Source organism: Eimeria acervulina, genomic scaffold (genome assembly GCF_000499425.1).
Source record: "Eimeria acervulina Houghton genomic scaffold, Eah_scaff104, whole genome shotgun sequence".
Lineage (NCBI taxonomy): Eukaryota > Apicomplexa > Conoidasida > Eucoccidiorida > Eimeriidae > Eimeria > Eimeria acervulina.
The window spans coordinates 1-21709 of NW_013549460.1; the positions used below are offsets into that span (position 1 = coordinate 1).

General features: G+C 50.2%; 4 protein-coding genes across 4 annotated transcripts; 1 reads left to right on the forward strand and 3 right to left on the reverse strand.

Moving 5' to 3' along the window:
- Positions 1 to 1101: 1101 nt before the first annotated feature.
- EAH_00016550 (hypothetical protein, conserved) lies at positions 1102 to 10224 on the reverse strand (the record flags this gene model as incomplete). Its single annotated transcript, XM_013393935.1, has 11 exons — positions 1102 to 1146; positions 1492 to 1628; positions 2350 to 2908; positions 3356 to 3769; positions 4470 to 4628; positions 4928 to 5095; positions 5369 to 7306; positions 7712 to 7933; positions 8575 to 9066; positions 9435 to 9864; positions 10169 to 10224. 11 exons carry the CDS (start codon positions 10222 to 10224, stop codon positions 1102 to 1104), a joined length of 4620 nt encoding a protein of 1539 aa, XP_013249389.1.
- Positions 10225 to 11401: 1177 nt separating this feature from the next.
- Positions 11402 to 11806, forward strand: EAH_00016560 (hypothetical protein, conserved; the record flags this gene model as incomplete). Its single annotated transcript, XM_013393936.1, has 1 exon — positions 11402 to 11806. The coding sequence occupies one exon, from the start codon at positions 11402 to 11404 to the stop codon at positions 11804 to 11806; it is 405 nt and encodes a 134-aa protein (XP_013249390.1).
- A 1160-nt stretch (positions 11807 to 12966) lies between these two features.
- On the reverse strand, positions 12967 to 14127 carry EAH_00016570 (hypothetical protein, conserved; the record flags this gene model as incomplete). Its single annotated transcript, XM_013393937.1, has 1 exon — positions 12967 to 14127. The coding sequence occupies one exon, from the start codon at positions 14125 to 14127 to the stop codon at positions 12967 to 12969; it is 1161 nt and encodes a 386-aa protein (XP_013249391.1).
- Positions 14128 to 17764: 3637 nt separating this feature from the next.
- Positions 17765 to 19288, reverse strand: EAH_00016580 (hypothetical protein, conserved; the record flags this gene model as incomplete). The annotated part of the gene is made up of 1 exon (XM_013393938.1): positions 17765 to 19288. The coding sequence occupies one exon, from the start codon at positions 19286 to 19288 to the stop codon at positions 17765 to 17767; it is 1524 nt and encodes a 507-aa protein (XP_013249392.1).
- Between the last annotated feature and the right edge of the window lie 2421 nt (positions 19289 to 21709).

A 21709-nucleotide genomic window follows, 5' to 3' on the forward strand; every position in this document is an offset into this window, starting at 1 on the left:
GTGTGTGTGTGTGTGTGTGTGTGTGTGTGTGTGTGTGTGTGTGTGTGTATGTGTGTGTGTGTGTATGTGTGTGTGTGTGTGCATGTGTGCGTTTATTTCTCCCCGTGCGCCCTCTTGAGGAGACAGAAACAGAGAAAGGAAAAGAAAGAAACCATGGGGAGGTCGAGCAGCAAGCAAAGAAGAAAAAAAAAATAAATGAAAGCAGAATAAAAATCAAACGAGACAAAATACACAATCAACTCCCTCCAGGAGAAACGGGGATGGGCAACGTGCGGATCAGCCTGAGACAGACAAGGAGACAAGAAACAGATTGGAGTCTCAGTCTCTCACCTTCGACTTCCTTTATCTCGTTCATAACTGCGTGGTGCTTCACCTAATACAGAACTATTTTTCTACTGCGTTCTTAATCGCTCATGATAGAGGTATATGAAAAATAGGCATTGACGACAAGAACAAAACCGAAGCAAACAATACACTAGAACGAAGCGGCAAGTTCTGTTGTACTGAATCGGTCAGGCGTTCACGCGTGGGCTATTACTGTTTCATGGAAAAAGCGAATAGATAAAAGCACATGAAGATGCTCAAGGTTTACTATTATTGATGCATTTGTTTATTTGCGTCCGTTTGTACCTTCTAACGCGCTTTAAACAATTGGCCACCCGCTCCTCCAGAAGCGGCGCCTCGCCCTTAAAACGAAGTCTCAGGGTTGATTGGGCTCTTTGGAGATGCATAGTGTATTCTTGCAGCAGCTGAGGTGTGCATACACCGCAAACACATACAGGAGGTAGACATTCCCGACTCCTTTTCGAACCCATACACATTATGGCGCCTTCGCAAACGTTCAAACACCAAACTCCACAAACGAAAAGGAAAAAACAGAGAAATCGAAACAAAGCAAGGCCAGAGCTGAAGGAAAGACCGGAAGCGGGAAGAGGGAAGAGCACCAGAAAGCGGCAGTCACAGCGAGACAGAAAGAAGGCGCAACAGAGTGAACAAATAAGAACGAACAAAGGACTTAAACGAAGCAAGGAGAAACCGAACTGAAACGAAGCCCCAACAAAATGCTAATGAGACATTCCCTCTGTTGTGTAGCTAACAAAGTTAGGAGACCTTCACCCCCGTCACAGCAAAGCGGAGAACAAAGCACTTAAGGCCAACAAACAACCACACCGAATAAGAAACGGAAATTAGGCGCAAACTGCTGAAACGCCGAAGTGCAGAACAAGAAAATGGAGAAGCACAGAGCGCTCCAAGAAAACAAGCCATTCTAAACGACCTAAATATCATAACTGCACGAGCTAGTATGGTGAGAACACAGCGAACACCCTAGTTAACAAGACTACTGAAGATTCAACAAACTAACACTACCATCGATGCAAACAGCCACAGCAGCAGCAACAACGAATAACGGCACTTGAAAAACACCCTACAGAACAAGGCGATTGACAATACAACAACTACAGCACCAGCAGCAGCAAGCCTGTAATATACCTCTAAGAAGTCCTCGTCTGTGATGTGCTTGCTGGGAGAATCCAATTGAGTGAACGCCTCCAACAGCCACTGCGCCCTTTCTTGCAGCGTTTGCTGATCTGCCGTTGCTGCTTCGTGAGACAGAGAATCAGACAACACTGCAGCACAACAAGAAAGCAATATAAAAAAGCACCACATATATACACACTCATATACGAAACAAACGAAGAACAGAACGAACACAAGCGCTCAGGAACTGGCAAACGGAACAGCGCCTGCTCAGAGAACGACAGGCTGTACAGAAGACAGACGGACAAAGGAACCACACAAACCATCTAAACGAATCATAAACAGAACGCAACAACCGCACAAACGCAGTGAAAGGTGGGAGACACACACGCAGAAAATACACAAACAGACAAGCAACCACCAAATATGCAGACAGACGAACAACAGAACAAACAGACACTCAAGGGGAAAAGCAAAAGCATTCACAAAAATCGAAATAATGGGATTCCGACCCGTGCTCTTCATCGGAAAAACCACTAGTCACCTCTGCATTTGTTTCAACCTCGTACATACAAGCCAACTTCGGTTTCTTTCTGTGCAAAATGTGTTTTAAAGGTGTTCAACTAAGCCTTTGATTGCCCTTTCCCCTAGAATATTTATCTATTGATTCCCATTTTATTTAAATACGTTCTTAATAATACCGCGGCCACCCAAGATCGTTGATTTGAACTCAGAGGAAATATTACTTTGTTGAAACCATCTGTAAATGCGTGTGGATACGCATCCTAATAAAAACCGTATAATGGCTTTTTGTAGCGGCAGCAGCCACAGCATGAAGAGCAGCAGCAGCAGATGGCGGATGCTTGTTACCTTTTCCGACTCCGAGTAGTGCTGCCTGCCCAAGGAGTGGTGGTTCAGCATCGAATATTTTGTCAGGGTTGACGAGCTTGCAAATGAAGTTAACCCAAAAGCCTTTTGTTTCTTTTTCCAAGTCCGCTGATATCGCAAGGCCAAATGCCTCATCAATCTTTTCCTCCGCTGTCAATGCCTTGAGGCGAGTTGCAAACTGCACAGATGTTTCCCGCTCAGCAGCAGCAGCAGCAGCTGCTGCTGCTGCTCCAGGCACTGCCAAAGAACCTTCCCCAGCATTAGACATGCGATCACACAGCTGAAGAGGAGTTCCTGCCCCACCTGCTTGCGAAAAGAGAACTGAGATTTGATTTGTTACAGTTGTTAGCTGCGTCAGCACTTGCTGCTGCTGCTGCAGGAACTCGTGCTGCCCGTGTTGCTGCCGCTGCACCTGCTGCTGCAGCGACACCAGCTGCTGCTGCTGCTGCTGCTGCTGCTCCAGGTTCTGCTTCGCTTCCTCACGCAAATCCCGCAGCTGAAAACGCAAAGCTGCCAAGCCCTTTTCTGCTGTGTCGAAGTTCTGTACAGAGGCACCAAACCCTAAACCCCAATCACTAGACCCCTAGCCCTAAACCCTGAGTTCTCAACAACGGGGGCATAGGCAAGTGGATGCTCAATGCGGCGATCAAGTGCATCATTCTTACAAAAGCAAAAATTATAAGCCCGCAGGCGGCTGGGAAAAAAGACTGATGGGAGATGCACACCGCGCTACGCAGACTAGAGGAGACAGAATAGTACAAAGCAAACGCCCGAGAGCAAACGAAAAGAAACAGCAGCACAAGAGAGGGTAGGCACATAGGACAAACCAACACAACACAAACAACAAACCAAACGCAAGACAAGACAAAAATAAAGCAAAGCAGGAGACAAGCAAACAAGCCAACAAGCAACAAACACGAACCAGCAAGAAACAAAGCAGACGGAAAAGCGATGCAAACTGGATTTGGGCTTTAGCATGTCTCCTCACCTTGACTAATACGGCCTCCTGAGTTTTAAACAATTTCTCAACTGTCTCCTTGAGCTTCCAATTTGCTGTGTTATCTGCAGGAGTTTGTCGCTGCTGCTGCAGCAGCTGCAGTAGCCGCAGCTGTTGCTGCTGCTGCTGGCATTGCTGCTGTAACTGGCTATTGATCTTTTGTAGCTGCTGCTGCAGAGGAAGTACTAGTTGCTGCAGCTGCTGCTGCAGCTGCTGCTGCAGCTGCTGCTGCAGCTGCTGCTGCAGCTGCCGCCGGTGGTTGTCGATGGCGGTGGTAATTGATTTCACTTGCTTCCGTATCTGCTCCTCTATCTCATATGACAACTCGAACTTCATCGCGTCCAGCTCCTCTACCAGCTTTTCCTGCTGTGCTGCAGAAGCAGTGTCCTCGTGAGCAGCAGGCAACTGCACGGTGACGCAGCAGAACAGGCAGCACACACAAGCGCTTAAACAAACCACAAATGCAAACAATACAACACAATTAAGCTTCCGACAAGCTGAAAATGCGCATAAAGAAAAATTGGGGGGCAACGAACGAAAGAAGCAGATCCGGCGGAGGCTGCAACAAGCCAATGAAGAAACAACGGAGACAGCAAAGGGCACAGCACCACCAGCAGAGCAGAGGCAAGATCAACAAACATGAGCAGCAGTAAAACAAACCGACTGGTAGCAGCAGCAGCAGCAGCACGACAGAGCAGCAGCCCCTGTAGACGTTATTTGGCTATAATTCAACTTTCTTCCTATATTTTGCAAACGACGGACTTAACGAACATGCGGGCCTACTTAATTTCAACTCTCTCTGCACACTGTTGTATAGTACACATTTATCTATCTATAGGATTGTGAATCAGTACTGTAGGTGTTTACGACACCTTCATACCGAGACGAAATCCTTTCACATGCTGACGAGGACTGGGATGGAATTATATGTTAGAATAAATATATATATATATATATATATACATATATATAATCTAACATGTGCATATACATATATATAAGGAATGGCATGCTTGCACTATTAGTTGATATATTTAGTTTATGCGTAAGAAGCGCAACGTGTCTAATTCAAAAACCGATCAACTGTTCAGTTTGCTGCTCTCACAGATGTAGCTTTTGCTGCTTCGGCGGCCTCGCGGAGAGCACCTTTCAGCTGGGTGGAGATGACTCGCTGAACTTCTGCTGCTACAGAAGACGCCATCCGCTGCTGCTGCTGTTTGTCAGTACAGGAACACGCGTGGGACTTCATCATCGTCAAGCTCATCTGAAACGCAGCCACAGCAACACAGGTCACAGCAACAGCAGCCGCAGCAGATTCACCAACCGGGGGCAAAATGAAGTAATGAGACCAATACCGCATTACAGGGGAAGGGGACAACACCTCATGCCCACCGCGGGAGCAGCAGCAGCAATAGAGTAACAGAGTCAACAAGAGTATAAAGTGCACCAGCAGCCCCATCAAGGGCGAAAGGAGCAACAGGAACGGCTGTCTGACCTACAACACCATCAGCAGCAGCGATACGAACCACAGCAACAGCAACAACAGCAAAAGCAGTAGCATACAGAGAGCCTTTGTGGGAGGCCTTCCATGGCTTTTGAAATGAGGGACTCCACCGCCTCGTAGGTCAGCGGGCTGCTCGTGCTCGGCGCAGTAGCTCCGTCTAACTCCACCTCTCCTGATGCTGCTGCTACTGCAAGCGCAAAAAACGGAATAACGTGCGAAGGAGCATGCTGCAGCAACAGCAGCAAACCAAACAACATCGGCAGGGGCAGCGGCAATACCAGCGGGAGCAACAGCAACAGCCAGGGCAGCAACCTCGCCCACGTGCTTCCTTTGCCTTCCATGTCCTCTTCTCATTTGCAGACTGCGGCAACAGCAAATTGAAGCAAACGTAAAACAAACAACCGAATCCAAATAATTCCAACGGCGCAGCATGCCTTTGCTAAAAACATGAACATGTTTGCTTTTGCTGCTTTGCTGATGATCTTGCTTGTGGTGCTGACCTTCATCGCCTCAAAGCCAATGGCCCCTTTTGCACCTCCTGCTGCCAACGGGGACTCGGAGGCAATGCTGGACGGGGGACATGATGATCCAGAAGCCTGTTGCTGCTGTTGCTGCTGCTGTTGCTGCTGCTGTTGCTGCTGCTGCTTCCCCTTCCTGCGTCCTCCAGCTTGGCTTTGATGCTGCGCAGGCTCTTGCTTGGCCTTCCCAGCTGTACCTGTTGCGTCCGCAGGTGCTGGTGGTGCTGCTGCACCGTGCTTCGCTGCATCCTTTGCCGCTGCACATCTTGCACCATCGGCCTCAGCAGACGGCGGCGAAGCAGCAGCAGACTCGTCCTCTGTTTTCCATTGGGGGCTCAGACCTCCCTTGCTGCTGGCAGCAGCAGCAGAGCGAGGGCTACTCACCGCCTCCTCAGCAGCAGGAAGAGCTGCTGCTGCAAGAGGAGGAGATCGCCTCCCGCTGCTGGGCTCAGCAGCTGAGGCGGAAACGGTAGCTGGACCTGCGCTGCTGTTGCCATTGTTCTTGTTGCTGCCGTTGGTTCCCTTGTTGCCTTTAAGAAGTAACTGAAGCAGCCCGTTTGATGACGTGGAGTCATTTTCTGCTGCTGGTGCTCCTGCCGTCGCTCCTGCTGCTGTTGCTGTTGAAGGCGGGCCGGGGAGGGCAAGAACAATGGCAGGGTCTGCTGGGGGAGTAGCAGCAGAAATGCCAACGGGCGCAAATGGGACCTCCTGTGGGACTGCCTGTTGACCTGGCGAGCTGCTGCTGCTGCTGCTGCTGGCTCCAGCAGGAGTAGGAGCAGAAGCTGAAGCGGCAGTAGACGCCACCCCTGCTGTGTCTCCTGCTGCGGGCGGCAGGGCCGCATCTTCGGATGAAGATGTGCCCATCTCAAGCGGCGGGCCTGCTGCCGAGCTACCTGCTGTTGCTCGTTCGGTTGCCGGCGCTGCGGGAGGACGCAGCATACGCCACTGAAGGTTCCCATCTGCGGCTGCGAGTTTTGTACATTCGACGTAGTGCACCCTTAGCAGATCTGGCCTCCGCTGCACTTGCTGCTGCTGCTGCGGCGGCTGCCTGTCTTGGTCTGCCACGAATACGCAATAGCAATAGAGTGCTGCCTCCCCCCCCAAGAACTGTACTCGCTGGCCTTCTGCTGCTGGGGCCCCCGTAAGGACTGCAGCGCCTACACGGACCAGAGGTATGTGCAGACGTGTCAGCAGCACGCATGGAAGAGGCAGCATCTGTTGCTGCTGCTCCTGCTGGTGGTCTTGGTGCTGCTGGTTATGCGTATCGAAGACGCACAGGTAAGAACGAGAGACGTTTGTTCTCTTCATTGAAACACCAACCACCAGGAAGCGCTGCGTGAAGTCGGTCGTGGGCCAAGCGCGGAACTCAGACCCGATGCTGGTGCTGTTGTTGCTGCTGCTGTTGCTGCTGCTGCTAGCACAAGAGGCGATGTCCTCTGGCGAGCCGAAACAAAGGGTCTGCTGGCAGGGTCCTAGGAGAGCTGGCTTTGGGCATTGCTGCTGCTGCTGATGCTGCATCAACAACTCCCGGATACGCAGAGAGAAGATCTGCGCATAATATGAACCCTCTAAGCAAACTACTAGATAGGGAACAGAGTCTGCAGCCCCGCTGGACCCTCTGCCGTACACCACCAGCAGCTTGAACGAATCTGCTGTGCTCTCCCGTAGCAGCTGCTGCTGTTCGAGGTCCTCTTGCTGCTGCTGTTGTTGCTGTTGGTGCCTCAAAAGGATGCTCGTGGGGTCAAGAGATCCGAGGTAGGAGAAAAAAGGATTAGTGTTTGTTGCTGCTTGCTGCTGCTTCTTCTGCTGGTCTGGTGCAGGAACGGCCGAATCCACAGCTGCAGCAGTAGCATCTGTGGGGCCCGCCGGCAGCTTCATGCCGCCTAGCAGTGTGGCGCCCCGAAGACCATTTTGGTGAACCTAAAAGGAGCAAAAGCAGCAGTAGCAAAGGCAGCAGAAGCAGCAACAGTAGCAAAATCAGCAACAGCAGCGAAACTAACAGCAGCAGGAGCATATTGAGCGCCCCCCTCCCCCCACATCATTGTCTCTGTCTGCTCCCTTGTCTTTAGAGCTATTTGCTTCGCTTGCTGCTGCTGCCCCTACGACGCTCCCACTCAACTACCCTGGGCTGCCTGGCGGTCTGCCTGGAAGTGGTTTGGTCAAGCGGCGCAATTGTGTTAGGGACAGCAGCAGATGGTACTCCGGTATGCGCTCCCCCCAGTGGTTGGACCTAGGTGTCCGAACACCCCAGCTACTGTACGCAAGCGTGCGCACACCCCAGTAAAAGCGCTCAGGTGTACGTACACCCAAATTCTCGCTGCCTACCTTCAGCTGCCACGCAGTAACACTCTTATCCGTCAGCCCAACCAACAGGCATCCCTCCCTTGAGGCGAAGCAGACAGAACAAACCAATGCACTCTCTTTGCTGCTGTCCACGGTAAACGGGTCATGCGGGGAGGCTGTTGCTGCTGTTCCAGCTGCGGCTGCCGCTGCTTCCTCCAAGGGCAACGCACAGCAGCAGCAGTCCGCTGCCTCCGCCTCTCCTGCCTGCATAGCAACAAAACTTAACACCACACCCACTTCCCTGCTGTCGCTTTTGCTGCTGGCCCTGATATTTCTGTTGTTGTTACTCCAGCCCCACGGTAGCATGTGCATTTCTCTTCGAGCGCATGCACCCACCCACATATATACATGGCCTGCATCGACACGTGAATGCACGCATCCGCGTACGTATATGCACCCAAATATGTGTAACTGCAAGGAGACACAACCATGCGAACAAATAATATATAGAAATATGCACATACACAGTTACATTTATTACGCACACTCATTTGTATCTCTACGCATCAATATGTAGGTAGACACACCTTGACGCCACCCGTGCAAAGTCGGCACACACCGTAACGTGCAGATCTGATGGCCGCTCTAACCTATATATTATATATATAGGAATATACACGCATATGCACATATGCACATGTATATGTAAAGATACAATACAAATCTTCCCATATACATTTACATGTACACCCTGAGCAAGAGTGCGTCCACATTGCATCCCTATGCCACCGGTGGTTGGACGAATGTGAAGACCCAGGCACTCCTTAAGTTTGTTTGCTGCAGCGCAGCAGTAGAGCCAGCAGCAGCAAGACGCATGCATGCGCGCATGTAAAGCAGCTGCGGACTTCAAGGGGCTCAGCCTGGGGCTCTCTCCGTAGTGTAATCGCCAAAATGCGGAGTAGGGGAACAGACCAGACAGCAACTCGCCGCTGCTGCACAGTCACGAAAAAACAGCCGCCTTCTGTCTTTGTATCTTCTGCGGCGCCTCCTCCCGCCTCTTGCTGCTGCTGCTGCAGCGGCGGAAGCCAGAAAGCGTCAAGAAGAGGGCCGTGCTTCTGCAGGTCGAGCTGAAGCTGCACAAAGGGAGTCGCAGTGTCCGTAGGAACGCCAAGTGCCCCCCCTTCTTGGCCAGAGAGGCCCTGCGGGGCCCCTTCTGTGTCTGTTGGCGCCGAATGGGCCCCTGCCTGAGCAGCAGAGCTGTCTACCTTGCGCTTGTACACCACCGCCAAACCGTGGATGTCTGCTAGCAACAGAAAGTGCGGCTTCTCTTGACACAAAGAGATATGTGCTGCTGCGCGAGGGCTCAAGGACTCCGGCGGAGGCGGTGGCAGCAAAACCTAAAGAGATAAGAAGAAGAATGTAGAGGGTGTAGTGCATGCACGCATGCATGCCTTATGCAGCACACGGGGAGCAGAAAGAAAAGCCACATGCACACACAATGCATACACGCAAACAGAAAAGAACAAAACGAGCAGCACAGAAACTATAAAACAGCTGCACACAAACCACCGCAACCACCTCCACCTGCTGCTGCTGATGCAGCTGCTGCTGCTGCGGCTGCTACAGCTGCCAATGCTGAGTGAACATGGGAGGCCATAGGTAGGAAGGGAACAAAATACAACCCGAGCAACGACAAAAAAGAACAAAACCTTGCAGGCACTTAAGCAAAATAGGCACTTGTGAAAAAAACCCGCTATTCTCTTACCCTGCAGACAGAGGCCGCCTCTAGGGCCTGATGGTCAAGAACCCGCACCACCCTAACAACGCCCGGCCTGACGGCGTATGCGACGCAAGTGGCGTTCGCTCCAAGAGCTCTTGGGGGGACAACTGTAGCGCCTGGAGGCCCTGGGGAAGCCGGAGGGGGAGTGGCAGACGCCGGAAGTAGTGCTATGTCGAGCTGATAGCCTCTGCTCGCCGCGTTAGGGGTGGGGACCCCGTATTCATCTACATCAGGAGGGCTCTCAGAAAAGGCTGACTCTTCCTCTTCCGCCATAAGCACGCAACTCTTTGGGCCCCGTAAAGGCAGCAACAACATATTGGGCGCCACCTCCGCAGCACGATCCGCCACTTGCCAGCCATCTGCAGCTGCTGCAGCTGCTCCTGTTGGTGCTGCACCTGCTACGGTTTCTGATGAACTGCGCAAAAACAGGATGCACGCAGTCCACAAATGCCATGAGGATGCTGCTCTTGCACGACGGGTTGAAGGAGCAACATGTGCATTCCAGACAACCAGCCAGATAGACCGAGACACACACAGGGCCTCGCTAGAAGGGTAAACTGAAAGCATAACTGAGGGTAGTGCATGCATCACACGCTAGTTGACGCTCCCTCTACGAAGCGAGGCTGCAATGCGTTGGGTTCGGGTTGAAAATCGAAGGCGCACGGCAGTGGAAGGGTATGTATGCATATACTCCTGAATTACAAAAGACCTTTTCTTACCCTCCATTCCTGCGGTTGACCTCCTCTGGCTTGCCTAGGACTTCCCCTGGTGTCATTGTGCAGGTTGAAAACAATAGGGAGCTGTGCGCATTCGTGTTTGAAAAACACGAAAAGTCAAGATTTCGCAGGTTCGGCCACTGAAACGCAGGAGGCGAGCGGCGTAGAGTTGCCCTTCGTTGAATTGTGGCTAGCAAAATGTAACTAGAAGAGAGATGGAAAACAATCTGGTGAATAAAAAGAAGTCCAGGAACGAAGAAACAAACGCAGAAGGCTTCGCCGCTCCCTGATCATCATACAGGAGCCTTGAAGTTGGAGCTTGTTCCTGCGTAATACGTGTGGGTTTGTGGGTCGTCTTTGGTTCCTTTTGCTCAATCTTTGATTTTAAAAAGGCAGTGTCAATAACACACGGAAAGGCTTCCACAAAAGACTCTACAAGTAACGCAAGATGGGTGGGTGTTCACGAACTGCGATTCGCGCGGAGCGGGGTAAATGGACAGCTCGTATTATTCAAGCAAGTGTTCTACTTATTCCCTCTTCCGTTCACTTATGTCGTTCTTCTCCCCTTCATTGGCAGTAACAACAGGCTACCGTCTGCGAGGCCCCAGTAAGACTGTTACACATTGCGGCCTCCAAGCCCCCTATAACTCAAGGGTTTATTAACAACGAAATTCGGGGTAGATGGGTATATCTCCATCATTATCCTTCTGTTTTGGTGTCTGCATTTTCTTCTTTAAGAGGTTACTGTAGCTAAGCCGTGAGGTTCATCTCTACGGACGCCGCCGCGTGCAGCTCGCCTGTCGCTCATACTTGACTGCGGGGGTCTTTGATTCTTCTTTCTTTTTTCCTCTTTCGGTTTCCTCTCTTGAGTACTTTACTCATTTTCGCCCCCTGTTTGCAGCAGGAAGCACCAGAAGGAGAGGCACCCTGGGCTTTGGCGGTGTGCCGTGCCGCCTTGCGTCGGCCCCCAAGGCTGAACTGTGGATCTTATGGGGTGGCTTTAGAGCCTGTTTAAGTAGGGGTTTCTCATTAAAGGAGGGAAAGTGTTTTTAGCAGGAAAAGCTGCTGTCCTGTGTATTGCTGCACCTCCTCTGTAATCCACCACATGTAGTCTATTGAGCGTTTCCCCTGCTCCTTCCTGTTTGTCTTGGGGACCCCAGAGACCCCCACGTTGCAGCAAAAGTAAATCTGCATCTACAGGTTTGGATAGCAGCTGATCTCATATATACATTGCAGATGGCAAGCACCACGAGGACGGAAACGGTTACACCTGCTGTCATTCATATCGTTTCTCCTTCGTCTGCTGCATCGCCCGCTGCAGCAGATGATGCAACAACTTCAGCAACCGCTGCAGCAACAGCAGCAGAATCTGCTGCAGTAGAAACGCCGAAGCAAGTTGCGTGGGTGGAGGGCACGCTTGACAATGAGGACTTGGGCAGGAAAAGCAGCAAAGTCTGCTGCATTTACCACAAGCCCCGCGCTTTCGGGGAAAGCAGCAGCAGCAGCAGTAGCAGCAGCAGCAGCGACAGCGAAGGTGAAGGCGCAGCAGCAGGCAAAAAAAAAGCAAGAAAACATCAAAAGTGCAAACATCACCGAGGTAGTCCGCATCCGCCATGCGGGGATGGAAAGGAGGCGTCTTGATGGATCGGGTTAGTCAAACACTGCGAGACGAGCAAACAAATTCATTTCTCTTCTTGCTTTGCTTATTCATTCATGACTTATCAGAAGTTATATTTAGTTGTTCTGCTCATGCTGCTGCTGCTCGTTATGTACAGATTTCAACGCACAGTAGCAGCAGCAGTTAAATAGCGGCTTTTGTGTAAGTGCAAATACTGTTGCCTTCTTCGCCTCCCTCGTATTCATTGCATGTCATCTTCTCCGGCGACCTTTCTTGGGAGTTGGTGCCTTTGAGAAAGGAAAACTGTTTATAACATCTCTAACGCGGATTTAGGTCGGGCGTCGTTAGCAGTTTTATTATTTTTGTCAGTAGAATAGGAAGGGTGGATAGATGAGGGGAGATGCCGATGTTTTTCGAAAGAGGCAACTCAAATGTCCAACTGCAGTTGGTTGGTTTGGTCGTGTTGGCGCCTCAGAAGAATACGTCCAAATTATTATTTGTTTACACTTGTTTCTTGATAGTGCAATAATGTAAATGCAGCTTAAGTCTGGGGTGTCCTCTTGAGGGGAGACGCCACCAGTATCTAATTGTAGAGGAGTTTCCAAACTCTACTGAGCACATTCCAATAAGGATCCAATAGTGCACTGTACTGGGTTGGGGTAAGCTCTGTAGTGTGTTTAAAGTGCTTGTTGCTGCTCATGGGGGGAGGCAAACAAATGCAGTTATCCAGCCACAGGGGCGTCAAATACCGCGCATCTACACCGCACTTAACTAAACACCGTGAGAGTTCAACGCGGACAAAACCAAAAATATATTAAAACATCCGTTCAGTATGCGGGCTTAGCGCGGCGGTACACGCGGCAGCTCCTCCGTGCTTAGCAGAAACGACTATTTAAAATGTAGGCAGATTCATATTTATCTGCTAGGATAAAATGCAGGTTCAACTTCACCTGCTTCTTTGCTCAGTAGTAACGTGGAATCCTTCATTAGCAGACTGTACTTCGTGCACGCGGGGGATTCACGTACACCCGTAAATTATCTGGTGTGCGCTGAAGCTCCAGTGGCTGCTGTGGCATTCCGTTGTTCGTTGAAATCACCTCTTCTCTTCTCTCTAGGGCAGGAGGAGGATCACCCAGCCTTGTCAAGTACCAGAACATGCGCACCACGGCTGCTGGCGCACTTCTTAGTATATAAGGTCGACATACTTGCCTATGAGTGTCACCACGTCGCTTCTGTTTGCCCTCTCCACCTGCAGGAGATCGACAATCAGTCCCTGCCAGTTCAAAGGCACCTTGGCAGCAGACAACTGCTTCCTTAAAGCCTTTGCGTCGACTTTCTCCCTCGCGAGCGCCTGCAGCTCCTCTGCTGCTTTTTCTGAATTGGCGAGACCGTATGGCCTGCGCCCACCCGTGAATATGCCGTACAGGCACATGCCCAGGGCCCACATGTCTGACTTTCCATCTGCTATGGGCCGCACAACCTGCGCGGTCCTTCTGCCCTCCATAGCAGCAGCAGCCAAATCCTTGTCTGCATATTTCACTGTCACGTCCCTCACCCTTTCTAGCGGCTTCCCAATGGGGGTCCCTGCTCCGAACTCTCCTAAGAAGAAGGAGCCGTCTTCGCGCGCAAAAATGTTCTCTAGCGAAAAGTTGTTGTGGCTGAAATTCGCGCGCTGCAAATGCATCGCTATCAGTAGCACCCGCTTTGCTGCGTATTCTTTTATCTCTAATGGGAGAGGGTTCCGCGCGGCGAAGAGGCCCAGCAGGTCTCCGCTCAAGCTGTCCATCAGTATTACTTCGTTTATAAGGTACGCCGAAGGGCATTCCATTACAGAGGGCACTCCCTGGATTGATGCAACACCAGACGCCAGCAGTAAACCCCTAGAAGCCATCGCCTCACTCAGTTTCGTGTTGCCCGCCGCCTGCAGCATCGCCGTTGTCTCGTCTAATATCCGCTCAATTCCCGTGGCTCTGGCGAGTTGGCGGCCGAGGAAACCAAGCTTGACCCTAGACCCTGTAGTCAATGTGAAAAGTTTCATGGCTTGTTTCTTGCTTGAGCCTTCTTCCACCACTTCCACTGTCACAAAGTGGCCCCCTTCCCCCAGGTAGTTGGTTACTGCAAACTTGCGGGAGGTTTTATCGATATCCGGAAAGCCCAGGGCTTGCATGTTGGTGAGACTGAGCTGCATTCCGACGAGATCCTTGGACACACCATTGGACAAATTCTGTGCAAGGGTTTGCATGACCTCCTTTGCCAATCTCCCTGGGGGGGTAGGGGGCATTTGCTTCCTGTGTTGCACCGCTAAACCCAGCAGATTCTTTCCCATCCGCTGCGATGGTGACATGAATGCTTCATATTGGTCTAATGCTGGCACCTCCCAAAAGGCATCACGCTTTGGTACATTTCTCCATGAGGAGCTCAAAACTCGCCGCCAGTCCCGTGCAGATGAAGATCCCAGCTCGAAACCCTTTGTCACGCCGGCCAGTAAGCCACAAAAAGCAGCTACGAGGACGAGCCTGCCGAAACCTCTCCTGAAAGCCCCCACTACTTGAAGTGAAAATGCCATCCTATCCCCTCATATTCAGAATAAAGCCCTTGCTAATGAAGCCTTACTCTCCGCCGGCTCTTGCAACTCGGGCCACCGGCGATGTTCGGCCCCTCTACAGGTCTATCAGGTCAAAAAAGAATGCACTCAAAGCAGGAAGTAGTTAAAAAGTGCCTACTCTGGTGAATTCTCCGATCGACTCTGTGAAAGAGGATCTTCGCACTGTGCCAGAAACTAACGAAACACTCAGTGTCTTCGAGGCGGGGTGCTTCCGCGAGGCTAGGCGATCGGCCACCAATCTGCAGAAGCAGAACGGGGGAAGTTACGTGCACCAGCTCTTTCGTTTTCCTTATTATAATAGCATAAATTACATCAGCTTTACTTTCTAATGCGGAGTTCGACGATTTTAATTCAAGATAATACTAGTCATCCTGATTCGCTGGTTATAATAATCTGGAGGCGACGGTCTCTAGACCACTGGGTTCCAAAAAAGTGTTCATGGGGGTGCGTTACTATTAGAAGCAGAACATACTTTGCCTTAAAATTCTTGATGTAACTGATACATGATCTGAATACAATGGAAAAAGGTTAAATCCAATTTGTTTCGTTGCAATAATAACTAAAAAAGGGCAGCTTTTAACCATGGCATCATTACTGCAACGGCTTCCGGGTCGTGCAGCTCGGCTTCTCGGCACCCCTACGTGCGTGAACAAGGAAGTGCTGCCGCTGTAAGTATATAACTGAAGTATTTAACTGCTGCAATTTATAAAGGATTGTATATGTGCATATATATATGTTTATATACACACAAATGATGATGTACCTACATGTATAATATATATAATTATGCACGTCATCATGAATGAATTAAGCATCGAACTTTTGCACACCATGAAGGAGAAGGCACTTACGACGGATCATCTTTCTGAGATGTGATTATTAATTATCATCACCGTCCCGAGGTGCGTTTTGTAGGAGTTAAACTGCTGAACTTTGGAACTCTAGCGCTACATCTCGCTAAAAATGGCACGTGTATCCGAAATACTCGGCTCAGTGTGGCTAGTGAAGGCTAACTAAGCATCTAACAACTTTGTCTACAGAATTTGTGAGAATTCTGGGGTCAAAAAAAGCACAGGCTGCTGCCAGAACTCCCTACATGGTGGCTAATCGCTGTCTTTCCCCTCGTATTCAAATGATAATTGGATGTAATGAATAGAGGACGGTTTTTGTGATCCCATCACAACCAACTGCGTCAACACATCATTCATTTGTTGTTACTGCCCGCTGCTTGCGCTCTATTGAGTATGTCGATTCATATGTTGTGATGTGAGGCCTACACAAAAAGGATCCCTTGGGAGTCGCGAAGGGTACTTTCTCACTGTAGCTAAGCCCACAGAAAAAAACTGAATGCCCTCTTCTGGGGACCGTATGCAGCCCCAGAAAATAGTAATCCACGGCCATTCAAATTATGCATCTATGAACGCACCTAAACCAAATGCCTGGTGCGCGTTTATGTGGCCCCACATGAAATTTAAGCACTTCAACAGTTGCGCGCTGCGCACTCATACACGCCTGCTGATCAACTTTCCGACTTTTCTGCTTGGGATGATCTGTTTATTTGATTCAATTAGTTTTATTATAAAAATATATGTGTGCAGCGCACATGGACAAAACGCCTCCAGGCAAGATAACCCACAAAACCACATCTGCCGTCGTTAATTGCCACAAGTGCTCCTAAAAGCCTTGAGCTCGCGGCGTATTCATGTTTCTGACGATGCCTTTTACGCTACTTGCACTTCAGAACGCGACCCATTCTCTTTAAAATAATGTTTACACCCCCCACATCAGCGCGCCAAAGCCCTTATTAGTGCAAACATCTGATGAGCGCGGGGACCATATTACAGATAGAAGGCGAACAAGGCACTGACTACCGCACACTAAATAATACGTTTCCTAAGAATCCTATTTTAACACTACATATTATTAATATGTTTGTAGGAAGTGTATTATTTACAGATGTAGAGCTCGCCGATACCGAAGCGTAGAACCCGCATAGCCTCTGTACCGACCAGCCCAACTTTGCGCAAAACGAGAACTAACGCTTGAAAACAGAAAATCCATAATATTATCATAGTACACTACACTATGTATAATGTAGATTGTACAGTAAAAATAATCCATATAATATACACTAGAGTATCTATATTGTTCATTGTCCTCTTATCAACTGACGTTTTGGACTGCGTAACACCATCATGCGCTATTGGCGTTTGGCCACTAAAAAAGGAAAACCCAAGAATTCTCCACCACAAACAGGTCCGAACAGACCGCCTCCTCTTACACTTCTATCGTGCTGCTCACTTCTACTCTTGAGTATTTCGGAGCGCTATGTCCAGATAAATCACGGACATGCTTAAGAACTGCGAGTGAGTGCTTGCTGCAACGCAAGCAGTAGCAGTTCTTCTCCCTCCCTTCCTCTCCCTCTCCATCTCATGGTAGCACATTTCAGAAAGGGGTTTCGTTGCTGATAATGCACAAACATTTTCGTGGTGCCCTGCCAAGCAGGAGAGCAGCGGCTGAACGCGTGGAGCTGTGCAGATCAAGTATTTGGTTACGCAAGTTCTTCATTGCGCTGCTTGCATACGCGCACATCTCTTCCGCTCTTCTCAGCTGGGTATCAGCCTACTGGTGATCGCTTGCAAACTTGCTGCCGCCAACAAGCGCAACTGCCCATGCGGACAAATGCACATAAGGTATATTACAGATCCCTGACGGGATACATATACGACGCCGGATACCCCTGCACTATACAGACGCGCTACCCGTTGAGAACTGTCCGTTCCATCTGTGTATGTGTGACAGTTCCTTAGCTTCCTTTCATGGGCCACAGCGAGCGCCCTTCCTCGTATTGAAGTAATTTCGCCTGCCGAACACCTCCCCCGCACAATTCCCTGGCGAGTATCATTTCTACTGGCTTCTACTGGTCTCAATTAGTATAAACGTTTCAGATCGGAAAGACTAAGACTATTTCTGCGTACAGCTGAGACCTGAAAGTACTCACACAGCAAGACGCACCCATGCACGCTTTCACTCTCCCCTGTACTGTCCATAAAACATCAACAATTAAAACTTCGGTTCGTTTGCAGTGCAGCACCTGTGACCAAATAGGGCAAAGCCGTAGAAACTGGGAAAAACAAAGGCTTTTCCCCGGGTACTCGAACGGGTCTAGGGTCTACCACTGGTCATAACGCAGCTCCCACCGTGGAAGCTTCATTTCGTGTTGTATGCACACGCAAAACCCGAAGAAACCGAAAACGCATTATTCAAAATGCTTGTTTGTTCATTAACTGAACCAGCGAGTCCGGGTTGGCTGCACCCAACGGTGAATAAAGCCCTGTGTCACCACACACTCGCTGCGACAACCGCTACCCTTTAACTAGTGGAGTAGGTCATGGTGGTCCTCCAAGATGGCCTTTGCCTCAATCCTTTGTTCTACGCTGGGCTCAAGCAGCCCAATAATGAGATCTGCCCACTTATGTGGTACTCTACCTTGCGCGAGGGCCTCCAGGAGTTGGCCGGATCGGACTCCCCGTAATTCTAGATCTGCAATAACGTCTTCACGGGGGGCGCCTTCTTTCATCCCGTAGGGGAGATCTCCATTCAAAAATATCTTGTACAGACACACGCCCAAATCCCACAGGTCAGTCTGGCTGTGGGCAACAGGGGCTTCCGCAACCGATAATGCCTCCGCCGCAGCAGTCTGTAACCCCCCTTCTGTAGAACTGGCGGTGTCGGGCTGCAATTTCCTCCTCCTCTCCCCGATGCGGACGCTCTCATCAAAGTTCCCAATGTAGAAGGAGCCGTCCTTTCGAGTGTAGATGTTTTGCAACTTCAAGTCGTTGTGGCTAACAGATGCGCTCTGTAGCAGCATCACCTCAGTTAGTAGCCTCTGTGCTGCATACACCTTTGCATTCATCGACATGATGTTCGCCCCAGCGAACACTTCCTCCAGATTCCCGTGGAACCTCTCCATCAGCTGCACGTTAGCCGTTATATACCTTGTACTGCCCCGTACAATTGGAGCCACGCCACTAATTGTTGCAACGCTGTATGCTAAGGCTAGGCCCCTCTCCTCGGCAGCTCGCTGGGGAGGTGTTTCCCCCACCGCCTCGAGCATTGCGACGGTAGACTCAACTGTGGACTGGTTGGCCATCATTTCAGCCAACTCGGGTGTAACATGTTGTCCGTCCACTTTCGAGGGCAGTGTCTGCAGCCTCATTGCAAATACCTTCTCTGTTGCCAGCTCAACTACCTCCACAAACACACACGACTTGTCCTCCCCCAAGTATCTCTTCACATAAAACTCAAGCGGCTGCCTTTCCACCTTACCCGAACCAAGTTTCTGCATGTCCTTCAGAAGAATCTTTGCCCCAATCAAGCTACTCCTCTTCCCGTCCGAGAGTTCAATGCCGAGGGAACTCAATACATCGTGCCCCAAAGTACCTGAACGAGGGAAGTCTTGCTCTCTCCTTTTCTGAACAGCCGCCCCAAGTTCCCGTTTTCCGAACTTAACGTAAGGGCTCATCCTTTCCTCAAACTCTTGGACATTCGGCAAACCCCAGGGCTCCTCGTGATGGGCTACACGCGCCCAGGCCTCTCGCAGCAAAGCGCCGCGGCCGCGCTGCGAAGGCCACCACAGCAGAGATGACAAAACAGCTGTGATGAGACCGGCCACAAGCACTCCTAGCATTGCAGCCATGCGCGCCTCTCCTCCCCGTCTTCTTGCCTGTCGACGACCCCGAACACCTTCGCCTTCGCCTTCGTCTGTTACTTCCCCCTTCTCCGTCCTCTCCTCTAGGCTATAAGCCTCCTCCACAACATCTCCATCTAAAGGAGCCCACTCTCCTGCGGCTAAGAAGCCGCTCCCCGTCTGAACTGGTGAACCCTCTGCACCCGACATGGTGTCTCGTGCAGCGTCTGCGTAGGCCGAGCAAAAGGAAGAACAACGGAGGCCAAAAAACCTTTGAAGGCGGCGAAAGTGCGGCAAAATACGTGAACGAACAGACAAATAAACAAAAAGAATTAATTGCCTGAAAACCGACTCAGTGGATGAGGATCTGCTCTGGTCTGGAGTCCATGAAACCAACTGCACCTTGGAGTGCTGCTTCCCAAAGCATGGTGCTGCTCCTCAGCCTCTAGTGCCGTAGCTTTCGCCGCGAAGTTTACCCAAGATTTAATTCGGAAATGTAATGAAAACTGTCATTTTCCCTTTTTGATGAAGTGTTTGCATTTCCATATACCTCCTACAGCGCTGTCCTCAACGAGTGGACGCCAGACATCTATCGATGCAGACGTCTCGAGGCATCGCCTTGCAACCCATTCTCGACGTCCATTTTTTCGGCAATGATTGTACCACAGACATATATATTCATTTACACATAGTTCTGTTATTTATGTAAGTGTTTTATCAACGATATTTACGAAAAAAGAGTTTTGACGTCTTTTCCAGTGGTCCCACGTTCGCCGCAGTACGTTGCTGCCCGTGTTGCCCTAAACAGTTCGGTGGCACGTTTCTTCACCTCTCGTGGTTTAAGAAAACAAGTAATGAGATACTCAGCAAACTGAAAGTAAGTTATCAAATGAGCCGTCTGTAAACTTCGGGTCCCTGTCTTGCCATATGCGTAGTTGATGACCTTCCAACGAAAACATAGGAACCACTTCTGCCACAGAAGAAGTGGAACCAAGTCAAGTAGGAAGGTTTCACAGGATTGAACACAGGCAAGTTGCGCGTAATAAAAATTCAAGAAAAAACAGCAGCAATAACATCTGGTTCCATATACAGTCTACGGGAGTCGTGGCCACAGCAACTGAAGCCAGTGGAGGTGCGGCAGATTGTCATGATTTCAGCACAAGCTGCCGCAACTGCTGTTGCTGTGTTGTCTCCGAGCAAGTCAAGGTTTCATCTCCAATTATTAAATTTGACTGGGCAGTTGCACTCCTTTGCAACTTAGCCATCGTTTCCTCCGCAGTGTCACCACACACTACAAAGAACGAAACGCTAAAAAAATCGAAAGGAGGCTTCTTTCCCTACTCTAAATAAACAGCGATGATGGGGGAAGGGCTTAGACCCAGGGGCCGCCACTGCACACTTGGACGGAGAGCGCTGCAGGGATCTCTGTATCCCCCTAGCTAACTAGCTAGCTAGCTTCCTAGTAGAGGCGCTTGCATTTCAGCGTACTTTCACATGCATGCGAAAATAATAGAACGCCGTTGCAGCTGTTACGCGGTGGAGCTGTTGTTTCTGACTGCAGACGCTGGCGCCGCTCCCCTTCCTCTTCGTCAGAGAGAGGCGCACCCTGCAGGTTCCCCTGTCTATACATCAAAGCATTTGCTTTAGAATTTGTAGTTTATGCAACAGTTCTAGCTTTTAGAAGTGGTGGCAGTTTGTGAGAGGGACTAGCTAGCTTCCGCTGGCACCATACCGCAGCTTCATTAGCGGCTCTCTCAGAGCGATACAAAAAGCATGTTTCTACAATGGAGCATCCATCTTTTATTGGTAATATATATACATACGGATGTATAAATCATCTTCATTCTGTACAACCTGTGCCAACGCAATCAGCTCCCCAGAGGAATCCACACTCGTTCGCCTTGGGGTCTCATGTTGGTTTCCGATTTCTCATTGTCTGCCTAACCCCAACCGCCTTGCAGCCCCAGAAATTCGTTCGTTATTTGGCGTATTGCATACCATTCATAAAGCAAGCCCAGGAGGAAAAAAGACCGAAAGAAACCAAAACACTGGAAAGCGGCGAAGTCCCTCTCCCCCAGAAAACAGCGCACCACGGCCGTTCCCTCGCCGTTTCACACTTCCCCCACCCCCACTCCCACCCCCTTAGCCACCAACAAGCCCTACACCAAAAAAGAAAAGCAAATGAACTTACGAAGAAACACCCCTCTCTCGCTGCAGCTTGGGTGACAGCAAACAACCAACAGCCTCATAAACCCGAGCGTTGAAGAAAGAAAGAGTTGCAGCAGGAGGGCAGAACGGCGGCTCAAGTTGTCTGTTTGCCCGTCACAGAAAAAAGAAACCAGCAACTGCTCCAACTGCATCGGCGACTGCGGCAGCTGCAGTAGCAGCACTGTTTCAGCAGCTTCTGCTGCCTCTGCATCCCCGCTAAGGCGAGTGCTACCAGTCAAGGGAAACTGTCAGCGTAAAACCATTTCAGGGTTCGACGCCATTTTGTACATACACGTGCATACCCAAGGGCATCTATACACATGTAAGTTCGTGAAGCTAGCAGGAAGCTTACCGAAGTTCATCGCCTGAAACAAAACGATCTTCACAGCAACAACGCAACGTGGCTTGTACATCAAGCGAACG